The 14,640-nt window shown below is 46.8% G+C and overlaps 1 protein-coding gene across 2 annotated transcripts in view; it reads left to right on the top strand.

Annotated features, from left to right (window-relative positions):
- Positions 1–14,640, top strand: part of AGBL1 (AGBL carboxypeptidase 1) — a 441,440-nt gene that overhangs the window by 218,579 nt on the left and 208,221 nt on the right. Inside the window, exon 20 of one of the 2 annotated variants that reach the window (XM_077317360.1) lies at positions 10,991–11,122. The exons of the other annotated variant lie outside the window; for it this stretch is intronic. Coding sequence (XP_077173475.1) covers positions 10,991–11,122 — 132 coding nt within the window. The remainder of the gene's footprint in view (positions 1–10,990; positions 11,123–14,640) is intronic. 2 annotated transcript variants of the gene reach the window in all.

The following is a 14,640-nucleotide window of genomic DNA, read 5'->3' as shown; positions in this document are numbered from 1 at the left end:
GGAGCACTCCAGGGGAAGGATGGGAATTTTGTGGCCAGCACAACAAGGTTTAGTCTTTTAGGGGAATTTTTTTTTACTAAGGATGTTTTTATTTTTGAGTTATGGTATGTTTGTGAACTGCCGTGAGCCGGCAAATGCTGAGAAATAGAAATATAATTAAGAAATAAAACACACAAACACAGATATGTGTGATTGAGAACCCGGGTTATTTTTTTAGGATCTTCAACTGCATGGAGAAAAAGAACATGCCGGACTCTATAAACATGTCCCATTCAATGGATTTGGGTTGGGGTGGAGTAGGTTACCCCTTAGGCCTGGAGCAGGGGTAGCTCTCATGAAGCAGGGATCTGCAGCCTCCGAACCTCAGACGGAAGTGGGAGGAGGAGGGGGTGGTCAGGGATGGGGGATGGAAGGTGATTGGCTGGCTGCTGGAAAGACAGGCAAGCTGGTTGGGGGAGGAGGCACTCAGGGGCAGGACAGTCATGGGACATGCTCCTCCGCCAAGGCTTTACGAGAAATTGTTGTACCTGACTCAGTGTTGATTGGCTGTTGAGCTCACTTCCTGACTCAGTGTTGATAGGTTGAGCTCAGCTCCTGGCTCAGTGTTGATTGGCTGAGCTCATTTCCTGACTCAGTGTTGATTGGTTGAGTTCAATTCCTGGCTCAGTGTTGATTGGCTGAGCTCAGTTCCTGATTCAGTGTTGATTGGCTGGGGCTTGTGGGCTCACTTCCTGACTCAGTAATGATTGGCTGAGCTAACTTTCTAGCTCAGTATTGATTGGCTGGGATTTCTGATCTCACTTCTTGACTCCATACTTGGCTCCTCCGCTTCCTATGGCAACCGTTTTGTAATTGGCTCCTCCCCTTCCCATGGCAGCCACTTTGGATTTAGTTCCTCACTTTCATATGGCAGCCATTTTGTACTTGGCTCCACCCCCTCCCATGCTGCCATTTTGCATTTTGTACTTGGCCCCTCCTCTTCCCTAGGCACCAATTTTGTATTTGGCTCCTCCCCTTCCAAGGCAGCCATTTTGTGCATTGCTCCTCCCCTTCCCATGTCAGCCATTTTGTACTTGGCTCCCCTTTCCAAGGGAGCCATTTTGTACTTGGCTCCTCCTATTTCCTTAGGCAGACATTTTGTATTTTGGTCCTCCCCTTCCCATGCAGCCATTTTGTATTTTGCTCCTCCCCTTCCCATGGCAGCCATTTTGTACTTGGCTGTACCACTTCTCATGGCAGCCATTTTGTGCTTGGCTCCTCCCCTTCTCTAGGCTTCCATATTGTACTTGGCTCCTCCTCTTTCCCAGATTAAGAGTTCACCACAAAAAAAGGACGGTTCAAAATGAGTACAACAACAGCTAAAAGAACCTATCCTAGGCTACAAGAAACCATTTCACAATGAATGCAACAAACGTGTCTAGTCTCTTTTGACTAGACTGCCCCGTACCTGTGAGCCAAAGGCCACATATATATTATTTAAATCCTGCCAAGAAGAATTGATCCTATTGAAGGACTTCATTAGCAAACACATCCATGTTAGAAGTCACTTTGGCTGAAAGGTGACATCACCAAACTAAGGATGTCAGAAGGGAGCACCTTTTGTGATTAATTTCTGTAGCATCTCCAGAAGCAGGGTTCAAAACTGCCTAAAATTTCAATCTACGCAAAGGTGATGTGCATTTTGCAGACTCTTTCTGCCACAGTAGACCGACTACTCCCTAGGACACCCCCCCATACCCCTGGAACAATATTTTGTGGCAAGATTGGGGCAGCAGTGGGAGGGGGAGGCTGGGAGATTGTACGGAGATGCTAGGCTAAGATCCAAACCACACTTCTGTTCTGTCACGAGGACACCTCAGATCTGAACGGCACATCCAGAGGGGGATCTGGAATGCCTGTCCAGCATTTCAAGATTCTTTTGCCTGCTTCTCCAGGATTATGTTATCTGAACTAGTGGGACTGGAAGGTGTGAAATATCCCACCACTTTTGGGGCAAGAAGGTCTCTGTAACCCTTTGCTGATGTCCGTAGCCCAGGTCTGGCAGACCCAAGCCTATTTGGTCTGAAGTCCATGTGGCTGCCAGTAGGCCTCACGCTGTGAGCCGCTATCAGTTCCTTCGTTCTCTATCTCTCCTGGCCTTCAGAACATGACAGGCTGGTGGAGAACTGAATTAGCTCTGCCTTTGAAGAGCCCATCGATTTTAGTTTATACACGCTCAAGGCCATCCCCCTCCCCCGGCTTCGGAAGCCAGCCTCTTCTTCTCTAAGAGGCTGCTAAGCGCAGGGCCCTGAAAGCTAACGATTTCAGTGACGCACTCGATTCTCGTCTGTCCCAATGACATGTGAGCCACAGTTTTCTTCAAAGGAGGGTGACGGCTAAAAAGGAAAAGAAAGCTAACAGCCCCAAAGAGTGGGTAGTTTAATTGGCTACTGCATTTCCCAAGGAAGAGAAATCTAGGCGCTCAATGCTCCTCTCTCTCTCTCTCTCTCTCTCTCTCTCTCTCTCTCTCTCTCTCTCTCTCTCTCTCTCTCTCTCTCTCTCTCTCTCTCTCTCTCTCTCTCCCACACACAACTATAAGAAGCCTATAGGGTTGCCAACCTCCAGACTGACCCTGGAATTCTTCCACTCTCCAGACTACAGAGGTCAGTTCCCCTGGAGAAAATGGCTGCTTTGGAGGGTGGACTCTATGGGCCTGTTGACCACTGAAGTCCTTCCACTTCCCAATGCCACCCCCCTCCCAAATTCCCAGCAGTCCCCCAACCTGGACATGGATAACCTAGGGGTCCAGGATGCTCCTAAGGAGAGCACCATAGACACACCTACGCACACAAGCCGAGCTCTAGGCACAGTCCAGGACAAAGCCGAAAATCCCAACCGAACACCAGCAACCAACTCCAAAGGGTGAGGCAGAAGCCAAGCCAGGGTCAAGCCAGGTAAGATCAAGGCAGGAAGCTGAGCCAAGATCAATATGGTAATGGACACTGGAGTAATAACACAACACAGCTTTGTCTCTGGCACCTTTTACAAGCCAGAGGCCCCGCCTGCCAATGCAGCTGGGCGGGGCCTCTGCCTGGCTCCTGCCATTCATCTCCATTAGAACTGCGGCTGGCCTGCATCTCTGGTCCAGTGGCTCTGGCATGCAGGCTTCTCCTTTGCTGCTCCAGAGGCTCAGGAGGAGAGGGAGGTAAGTCTGCCTGGACTTCCTCAGCCTCCAGGGACTAATCCTACATTTGCAGCTCCAGGTTGGGTCTTGCAGATACTCCCACCTCTGAATCTCTCTCCCTCCCTATCTACCTATCCACCTCTCTCTCCCTACCTCTCTCTCTCTTCCTATCTACCTCTCTCTCTCCCTCCCTATCTACCTCTCTCTCTCTCTCTCTTTCTCTCTCCCTCTCTATTTACCTATCTACCTTTAAAGGTTTATTGACTGATTGATTCTATCGCCATTCTTTCACATTACTCCCACAACCGCCCTGTGACTGGCCCATGGTCACTCAGCAGGCTTCTGTGGCTGCATGGGGATCCGAACCCAGGTGTCTCAGAGCCTAGCCTGCTGCTGTAACCATTACACCACAACGGCTCTCTTTAGAAATGGGAATGTATCTCTCAGCAAGTGAAATGCTGATGTATTGCTCAGAATTCTTCTGTAGCAACCTCTGGGCTTCAAAATTACAAGCTGGGGAAGTCCAGGCAGCTTAGCCATCAGATGTGCTGCGTTTCCTTGGGTGCCATCCTTAATGTGCATGGCAATATTGTAGGCAGATGATGTATGCCCCTTTTGCTTGTTAAGAGTGTATAAAATTGTCCGGTAATGGCTACCTTGTTGAGTTTTATCTGGAAATGGGACTGAGGCTATGAAAGCCCCTTTGATATTCAGAAGGGGGAACCTTGGGGCGGGAAATTCCATTCAGCTCCTGTGGTTAAACCAAGCTGGCTGTAGCCCAGAACCTGGATGAAATGCTAAAACTGTGGGAAGGTGTCCCTGCCTCTCTGCCAGGTTCTTTAATGACAACTGCGGCTGTTCAAATGGGACCATTACAGGGTAATTGAACACACAGCAGAGGCTAACTTCACAACGTGTAGTCGGAAAAAGCGACAGAAAATATGAGTGGGGGGGGGGTGGCTCTGGGCTGGCTTAAAATTGTAAATGTTACCTACTTTGACGTTTTGAGCTGGGGCGTGTAGTGCCGTTGTAAGAATTGCTGTGCTGGGTCAAACCCAAGACCAGAGTTATTTTCCCAAGGGGCAACTAACCAGGAAGCCTTCGGCTGTGTTCTGCACTCAGCCGTTGATCTTAGAAGGTTCTCTGCTTTTAGACAAGAAGGTTCTGTTGAGTTCTCATGGCTGATAACCATTGAAAGGTCCTCTCTTTCCCTGAGAGAGCCAGCTTGGTGTAATAGGCAGCCTCTCATCTGGAGAACTGGGTTTGATGTCACACGTAGCCATCTGGGTGACCTTGGGCCAGTCATGGTTCTCCTAGAGCTCTCTCAGCCTCTATTGTGGGGAGGACAAAATGTGAGTCTAATGGCACAAAGGTGTATTCATTGTTGGCCTCCAGGGGACTCAATACTTCATACCAACACAGCTGTCCACCTGAATCTATCTTTATGTTGTGGGGAGATGAAGGGAAGGCAACCGTAAGCCACTTTGAGACTCCTTCCTCTTCTCTCTCCCTCTGGTACTTATCTGGGGCTCAAAGTGGCTGAAAAAAGAAGTAACATAAAAAAAAAAACCATATGACCCAACAGGCTCCCATACACCCTTCCAGCAGTGATAAGCTTTAGCTTGTAAGATGCAAGACTGGTTTGTTTGTTTGAATAATCCTAAACAGCAGCAGGGGACCATCAACAAATGCCCACAGGGCAGAAGCATGGGGAAGCTCACCGCCCTCCCTCCAAAGTGCCCCTTTGAATGTTCAATCATGCTGGAAGGAGAGGCAGGGGAAGTGGTGTGTGTGTGTCTGTGTGTGTGTGGTGCTTGTGCTGCTGCAGAATTGCATTGTAACATGATCATGATCACAATTAAAAAAAATACAGTGGGGAGGAGGGGGAGGGCATGTGAAGACACCGAACATTGGTCATTTGTAGTTGTGAGCGTCCTGCATAGTGCAGGGGGTTGGACTAGATGACCTTGGAGGCTCCTTCCAACTCTGTGATTCTATGAGGCAGGAAACAGTGGAAAAAGCTGAAATAGAAGATTGAAATGGAAAATTTATTATGGAAATAGAAAATTTATTATTATTGAGCAGTACAAAATATACACAGATAAAATATAAATTAAAACTTATAAAGGAATAAAACAGGAAAATTCTAAAGATCGCAACTAACAATAATGTTCAAACTTAAGATTGGATAAACTGAAATACATTATATCAAGCAATCAATTTTATTTATGGCCACAGACCATCCAGGAGAAGGCATAGAATTACAAATGTAAAATCAATTATGAATGGATAAAAACGAAGAGCTAAAAACAATTATATATGGATACAGTATAAGAAGTGTTAGAATGGCAATCCTTTGGTATTTTTCCTCCTGATGCGTTCAGAACATTCCTGATCTTAGTAGCCAACCAAGCAAATTTGGCTACTGCAGAAGTTAATTCTTTATTTTTACCAGACAGCATCTTCTTAAGTATATGAGAATTCTGCCTAGTTAGTGGGAGAGATGTAATAAGCTCTTTCCTAATTCAATTATATAGTTTACATTCAAAAAACACATGTCCTGTTGTTTCTATACTTCCACCCTGACAGATGCATAAACAATACTGTTTAGGGTTTTTAAGATATATATTTACCTCCTTAGCCCGAGCATGCCCAAAAGTTGGTATTACAGTGGAAGAAGCTAATGGGACTCTTTTGAGCTTCCCCTTTAGGCTACTGTGGATTCCCCCTCCCCAGGGGATGGAAGAAAAACCAATTTTAGCAGCATTCCGGAACTGTGCAGAGAGGGAGTACATGTGAATGGTGCAGCTTCTTATGCATGGCCTTTAAAACACCATTGGCACTATCCAAAGATGAGAAAGACTGATATCTCTCTAAAACAGTGGTTCTCAACCTGGGGGTCAAATGACCCTTTCATAGGGGTCACAGTAGGGCAAGCAGCTTGGCTGGGGGAGGTGCCATCCACACAACAGCCTTGCGGGGTAGATCGAGAGAACATTTGTCTGTCTGCAGCAGCAGAAAAGAGCGAGATCGGCATAGTGGGACAAGAGGCAGAACTGAACTGAGAAACCCCAGAAAAAAAACAATTTATATACAATCATGAACCGTGGATCTTCACGCCATTGGTCAGTTTTGGTTTAATTTCTGTGATAGAACACTGGCATCATTTTATGGTTGGGGGTCACCACAACATGAGGAACTGTATTAAAGGGTTGCGGCATTAGGAAACTTGAGAACCACTGATGTAGCGATACTTTGGAGCTGAGGAGGAGGACCTTCTTGGCATAAAGAAAGACCGAGCTTCAGTCCCTAGCATCTCCAACCAAAAGGGCCCGGGGACAGGTGTTGTGGAAGACTTCTCTCTGCTAACCTGGCAAGGCACTACCAGTCTAGGGTCAGTATAATGCAGGCACATATTCATTCATTCACTCACTCACTCATTCATTCATTCATTCATTCATTCATTCATTCATTCATTCATTCATTCATTCATTCATTCATTCATTCATGTACCACCACTCCCAGAGCTCGTGGCGGTTTACAAACGTCCAGCTAAAAACCCATTAAAACCCCCATTAAAATGGACTAACACAAAATCCATAATAACAAAAATCAAACAGCGAAAACAAAGATGGCGGAAACCCTTAACTCCCCCTACTCATCTATGAGATGGGGAAGAAAGGAGAGACAGGTCAGGATGGTATTCATTGTTGCCATCAGGGGGACCCCAATTGCTCTTCCTGTACTAACCCGGCCTCAGCTATTGACCTGACGGAAGAGCTCCCTTTTGCAGGCCCTGCAAAAAGCAGAAAGGTCCTGCAGGGCCCGCAGCTCACCCGGGAGCTAATTCCACTAGGTCGGGGCCAGGACCGAAAAGGCCCTGGCCCTGGTCGAAGCCAGACGTGCCTCTCTGGGGCCGGGAATGACCAGTGTTCATGCATCAGAATCAATGTGCATGGTGCATGGGGGGGGAGGCGAAGTGCTCATTCCACTTTAGAGCAACTGATTTCATGGGTGGGAAATAAAAGCCTATGCTCGTAATTTAGAGATTTCCCAATAGTGAAGATATGGGGAAGTTATATAGCACCAATGTATATTGACTTCCCATCTTGGCATTCTTCAAAAGCCAGGTCAATATTTACCTCCTGCATCAATAAACTCCTGATATTTTCCGCTCCTGTTGGAGACGAGAGCTGTTTATAAAGGCAATCTCAATCCGTTCCCAAGGCAGGAGGACAAGCAGGTGAATCGGATGGGGACGCATACAGCCATTTGCAATACAGTTGGGTCGTGTAGGGTCTTGTCTTGCCCAAGATCAACTCCGCCAAATAATACCGTCTGGGAGCTGGGTCCATAATTGCAAATTTCCTGCAAATTGTGCTGCATAAGGTTTGCATTTCAAGACAACCAAGTGTGCTTAATTGCCTTGTAAAGTGCAGGTTTTTGCTTCTTGCAAGCATAACATGGGAAGTTTGACTGTAAAACAAGGCTGGAAAATAGCTGCGTAGCGGCACAGTAAGTCAGCCTGAACTTTTTTCTCCGAGGAAGTATCTGCATTGCAGAATTAAATGACTTTAACAGTCATCCCTCCTTCCTCACCAACCTGGGATTTGCAGGTAGGAACTGGGATGGGGTTGGTGGCAGGTGAGAGTTCCCATGCAGGATTCTCCTTTCTTAAACTACAAATCCTCATGAAATATAGGGATACAAACATAGCCTTTTCTGTTGTTGATTTTTTGCATGTCGCTGTTGCCACGGCCCCAGAATCTTCCTCTTATCCTATTTTAACACCATGTTAGACCATTTCTGTGTGAGTAAAATGGGAAGGCTGGAGCAATCACAGAAACAGGGGGAACTTTAATGGGGAAAATTCATCGCCCGGAAGCAGAAGAGGGCATGAAAATAAAGAGCAACGGGGTTGATTTGCGAATGGAAGCAGCCCAATAGAACGGGAGATTTTCAAGTCAAACTAACAGGGAGAAGTACTTTGAAAGCATCACTGACCGAACGGATGACATCCATGTCACACTGACAGTGGTTCGTATCTTGAGGTTTTGCTGTATCAAAACGGACTTTCTCCCTTATTTCTCTATTCGAATAGTTATATCCCACCTTTCCTCAGGGTGGATTAGAATGATAATTCTAGAATGATAGTCTAGAATGATAGTCCTCAGCTAAAAACCAAAGATGATAATGATATTGGCGACGATGATGATTTCGATGTATTATCCACCACTCCCGAAGATGGCTCGTGGAGGGGTAAAGTTGTCCACAATAAAACCCAGATAGAGAAACCATTATTATTATTATTATTATTGTTGTTGTTGTTGTTGTTGTTGTTGTTGTTGTTGTTGTTGTTATTAAAACCCACAAACATGAAAACATACCACAAAAACCCCCAACAAAGTCACGGAGAACATGGTGGAATAATCCAGCCTTCAACTTTCAGTCCCCCAGTAATATCTAATAGAGGGGGTGGGAATAAAGAGATAAAATGGCAAATCTCAAATCTCCCCACTACCCTCCCAAAAAAACATGCCTGCCATTCCAAGCAGCACCTTCAGAAGAACTCCAAGGAGGGACCCCCTCTCATCTGTTCAGGGATCCAATCCCAGAGAACCACAGCCATGATGGAAAAGTCCTAGGCTCTGGTCAGTGCTATACTGGTCACCCTCAGTGGTGTTAGAATCATAGAATAATAGAGTTGGAAGGTACCTCGTGGGTCATCTAGTCCAACCCCCTGCACTATGCAGGACACTCACACTCACATGTTGTAGCCAACCCAATGGCCACGGTTGGGGCACAGGGATATGTGGAAGATGGTCCTTCAGATATGTGCGTCCCAGGCTGGGAAGGGCTTGAACAGTGTAGCTGTTTCAGAATGGGCAACACACATTTCCAGTAGCTAGCCCCTGATAGCAGTTGGGTGGCTGGGCCCTGGACCAATTGTAATTTCCTCAGGTAGAGTGCATTGCAGTAATCCAACTGTGAGGCTATGGAAACTTGGATGAGTGTGGCTGGATCATCTGACTATAGGCAATGAGAAAATTGGTGAATTAGAGGCTGGTGTTAGAATGATGTTTCTGGCTGCCTGCCAACCAGCCTTCCAAACAGTTGCTTGCATTTCTAAGGGTTCATGAGCATCCCCAAGCTCTTAGCCAGCTCTGGGGGAAAACAAACCAATAAACTAACATTGCTCCATCTAGGGCAAGTGGATCCAGGCCCTCTAGAGCAGGGGATGGCCAAACTGTGGCTCTTCAGATGTCCATGGACTACAATTCCCATGAGCCCCTGCCAGCAAGCTCTGGCAGGGGCTCATGGGAATTGTAGTCCATTGACATCTGGAGAGCCACAGTTTGGCCATGCCTACTCTTGAGTATCAGCCTTCCCCGTTATCACTAGCTCTGCCCTTTCTGGATTCAGCTTCAGTTTGTTCTGCATTGGCCACCTAGGATGGACTGAAATAATATAAATAGACTTAACATAGGTAGCAGTTGTAGCTTTGTTAGGGCTGCCAATGCTGGGGTGGGAAATGTTTTGAAGATTTGGGGGTAGGGCTATGGAAGGACAGGATTTGGGGGCAGGAGGGACCTCATATAAGACTGTTCCATGTATTGTTCTTGTGTTATTATGTAAACCGCCCTGAGCCCCCGGGGAGGGCGGTATATAAATATAATAAATAAAATAAATAAATATTGGGGTATACACCACAGAGTCCACCTCCAACGCTGCCGTTGTCTCCAGGGAAATTAATCTCAAGTCCGGAGGTCTGTTGAATTCCTTGAGATCTTGTAAGGTAGGCCACTGCCATCTCTACATCGCAGGAGGGAGGGTGAGCCTGAGCATGGCCGGCTTGGCTAACACAGCTGACAGGGCAGTTTCAAGCAGAACTGGACGCTGCAGGAATCCTGGCCTGTTTACATGCAATGGTGTAAAATTTAAGCATTGTCTGTTCTTGAGGCCTCCGCCAAGACAATGAGGAGGGGGCCTGTGACAGATCCCTGTCCCTCTTTAACCTGTTTAGCCAGCCCCCCTTTTACTTATTGGTGTCACAGAGTGAGACGGAAACAGTCAACTGGGACCCCTCAAAACCTGGCGAGGAAATAGAAAGAAAAGGAGGATTTACTGTCACTCAGACAGACGTGGCTGAGAATGCCAAGTTAGCTCTGTTTTGCAGTCAGTTCAGGTGGTGAACAAGGCTACAGTGGAGATTTGGATCAGCACCTAATGAAGTTAGGTTGCCACCTCCAGGTAGGGTAATTCCTGGAGATTTTGGGGGCGGAGCCTCCGATTGGCAGAGTTTGGGGAAGGGACTTCAACGGGGCATAATTGCATAGAAGCCATCCCCCAAAGCAGCCATTTTCCCCAGAGGAACTGATCCGTCTCACCTGGAGATCTCAGGGAATCTCCAGCCACCACCTAGTAGTTGGCAACCCCACCTCCGGGTTTCAGGCTCACAGACATTGTCTTTCCAGTAGAGGGGAGAGTAACAGTTGACCGAAGCGGACCTGGCTTAGAGGAACGTGACTACGCTGACGATTGTCCAGTTTTCAACCGGCTACTCTCTGATTCATCACTAGCTGCTATGCTCAAGTCTCCGGCCCTCATGAGGCCAAGATAACCACTTGCAGCCTATTGACTCCCCCGGGTATAATAACTGCTCTTAGTTTCCGCACCAGCTCCCCTGGGGATGAATCATATTCACCAACAGTGAGCCAGGGGCTGTTTACATGCAGCGTTCCTGTTTGGGGAGCTGTTTCTCAGCAACTAACAAGCGTAGGAGAGTGCAACCTTTTAAGGAGTTGCTTTTCTTCCCCTCGTTCCCAGGTGTTTTGCGACTATCATGGCCACTCCCAGAAGAAGAATGTGTTCCTGTACGGATGCAGCATAAAGGAGACTTTGTGGCAGGCTGGATGCAGCATCGACACCAGTGTGGTCACAGAGGATGTGGGTTACAGGGTAAGCCGTGTTTCCGAAGGCAAGGAATCCAGCCCAGGGGCTGCAGACGCTGGCCCGCCTCCAGGGTCCCTAGAAATTGTTCTACTCCTCCCTGGCATAAGGTGCAGATGAATGGCCCATGCCAAGCGCTGGAGTGTTTTCCAAAGTTTCTTCACAGGCTATGGCTCACAGGTGTCCCTCCCTTTTCCCATGCTTCTTCCACAATTGAAAGAGCTCCTCCAAAGCTACATTTAGCCCTGTGGGGTGAAGTAGACAGGTTCAAGCATGGGGCATCTTGCTTTTAAAATGTAAAGTGTGGAAGAGATATGGAAGGAAAGGGGTTAGCATAGGGTTCCCTATGCCGAATTCTTTGCACTTGCGGTTTCTTTAAGCCATTACGGAGATGGCTTTTAATTCTGTGTGCTGTATTTTATCTTGTATATGTATTGACTTTGCTGAAGACCTTTGGTCAGAAGGACATAATAATAAAGGAAAGGCACTGGTGGTCATCCTTCTGTTCCCCACTGATGTGAGCAAAGGGCAGGGGGAATGAAAGAAATAGCCACTGGGCCAACAGCATGATATCATATCCAAAGAAAAATTAGAAGTGATTTTCCATTGCTCTAGAAATGGCAGGAAACACTGGTTTTACCATAGAGCTTCCAGTGATTCCTAGAAAGATCTGTTGTCACTTCTGCATTTGCCGAGCTATTTCACAGCTTTCAGTGGTGAACAAAAGCAGGTGGTGGAAATGTCTGAGGTATTTCCTCCCTGCTTTCTGCTGGTTGGTATACAGGACACATCTCACCTCCTTCTCCCCATGACTCCAAGCCATTTAAGAGAAGAAGAAGAGTTGGTTCTTATATGCCGCTTTTCCCTGTCCAAAGGAGGCTCAAAGCAGCTTACAGTTGCTTCCCTTTCCTCTCCCCACAACAAACACCCTGTGAGGGAGTAGAGGCTGAGAGAGCCCTGATATCACTGCTCGATCAGAACAATTTTATCAGTGTCGTGGGGAGCCCAAGGTCACCCAGCTGGCTGCATGTGGGGGAGTGCAGAATCGAACCAGGCATGCCGGATTAGAAGTCCGCACTCCTAACCACTACACCAAACTGGCTCTCCCAAACAGTTAAGTGCTGTTAAACCAAACAGTCAAGTGCTGGGGAGCTCAACTGTTCTGTTTGAAGAGCAGATAGCAGAGGTGTAAATTAGGGTTGGGCGCTTCAGCTTCTGAAGTGGCTGTTCGCATCCAAAGTGACTGTTCATGAGCCGGTTCACGTTCATCTCTAGTTAGAGCCGGGAGGTCTCTTCTGAGGCCTGCCTTCTGAGGCCTGCCACTTTTCTCTACCAAAGTGGCTTCCAATTGTCTTCACTTTCCTCTCCCCACAACAGACACCCTGTAACATAGATGAGGATGAGAGAGCCCTGATATTACTGCTCGGTCAGAACAGAAGAAGAAGAGCTGGTTCTTACATGTCAGTTTTCTCTACTGGAAGGAGTCTCAAAGGGGCTTACAATTGCCTTCCCTTTCCTCTCCCCACTACAGACACCCTGTGAGGTAGGTGAGACTGAGAGAGCCCTGATATTACTGCTTGGTCAGAACAGCTTTATCAGGGCTGTGAAGAGCCCAAGGTCACCCGGCTGCATGTGGGGGAGAGTGGAATCAAACCCAGATTAGAAGTCCACACTCCTAACCATGACACCAAGTGGGACAGGATGGCTGTGTTGTCTTCATACACTAGAGCAGGGGTGGATCTATTTGCCAACTATTTGTTGGATCTATTTGGCAGATAGAATTCTGGTTTGGTCATTGCTTGGATCATTGAATTAATATAGAAATTGAATTAAAAAGGAGCCCAAATACAAAATTGCTGTACTCCTTTTTTAACCGGAACCCTCTGTGAAAGGTGACCTTGCTGGTTGCGTCTTACTACCAGGAAATTATTCTCCTGCAGCATATGAATAAGGGCAGGAAATCTGGAGCCAATTGATGAGGCCCCTAATTCAGCCAATAATCTGTCTCACAATGCTATCAAAGACCATTTTATAATCAGCAGAAGCTATATCGAGTGCCCCACGGGGCCTGGCACTATATTTCATTGCCAGGTGGTATAGAATGAGGCATCAGTTTAAGGCGGAGTGGCTAGGTTTGAAGCCTGCTTGCTCTTCGGCTATGATGTTCTCTCGGTCTAGCCAAGCCCACAATTTCCAGCAAAGGTGCCGAGCAAACTAATTGGGTGGTTATTGGGAGGATTATTGGGAGCCCCAGTCATTGGGACCCTAAGTTGTCTAATTGATCGATTCCATGACTTAAGTAGATCAATTAGCCTCTTTGCTTCAGTTATTGTAACTTGGGGGGGACAGGTTAGGAGACGAAGGGAGCAGGGGTAGTCAACCTGCGGTCTTCCAGATGTTCATGGACTACAATTCCCATGAGCCCCTGCCAGCATGGAATTGTAGTCCATGAACATCTGGAGGACCACAGGTTGACTACCCCTGAGTTAGAGTATTGGCCTATATGCTGAGAAACCCAGGTCCAAATCCTGACATTTCCATGGAAGCTTGTTGGGTGACCCTGGATCAGTCGCATACTCTCGGCCTAGCCTACCTCACATAGTTGTTTTGCGGATACAATGTAAGCTGATTTGGGAATGTTGGAATACAAGTAATAAATAAGATCTACATTCTTGGGCTGTTGCGTAGGAGGGAAAACTGTCCCTTGAGCACCCTGGGAACCAGCCATGTAGGGCTTTCAGAGTGATAACCAGCACTTTGAATTGACCCCAGATAACAAGGAGCAGAGGAGGGGGGAGGTATCAATGAATAAATATATCCTGCACACACACATCGAGAACTAAGGTATAGTGGCAGATTCAGCAGATTTGCTCAGCTAAAAGCTCCACCCTTTTGCCCTGACTTGGTAGAACAAAAGCCCATGTACAGATAATCTGAATACATTTTGCTCCTGAAGACAATGGAAATTATCCTTATAAACAACCTTTTAAAGGTTTAATTACATTAAAAAAAACCACACGCACCACTGCCAGGTAATTGGAACATGAAATGCATGCATTGCTCATTTGTAAACATTAGCCAGCGCAAACTTAATATTCTGTTTGTTCTACAAGTCCTTCTCAGGTCTCAAGCTAACGGTTCTTTCCCCTCTATTTATTTCTTCATTAATTATGTTTTAATTGTCGTGGTCCAAAAACAACACAACAAAACAACAACCCAAAGAGCCATTTGTAGCAATTTGGCAAAATAGCTGTTAAGGAACAGAACTCTCTCACTCTCTCGGTGCCCTATACCAAAGCAAGCTCAGAATTGGCAAATCCTCCCCCATCTTCCAAGATGCAACAGTCCTTACAGGGTTGGGAACTGGGCTTGCCAAGTTTCGCAGATTTGAGAGAAGCTCTGCATGCAGGATCAGTGCAGGAAAATTTTTCAGAAATGCAGAGAAGGTACATCCTCGTCTCCTAACATCTGCACATTTAGCTGTGGTGGAAATTGTTGTCAAATTGCAACCAACATAAAACAATCCC

The sequence above is a fragment of the Paroedura picta genome, chromosome 18 (assembly GCF_049243985.1).
Source record: "Paroedura picta isolate Pp20150507F chromosome 18, Ppicta_v3.0, whole genome shotgun sequence".
NCBI classification, from domain to species: domain Eukaryota; kingdom Metazoa; phylum Chordata; class Lepidosauria; order Squamata; family Gekkonidae; genus Paroedura; species Paroedura picta.
Note: the sequence above shows the minus strand (reverse complement) of the source record. Positions and strands in the feature narration are given on the sequence as shown.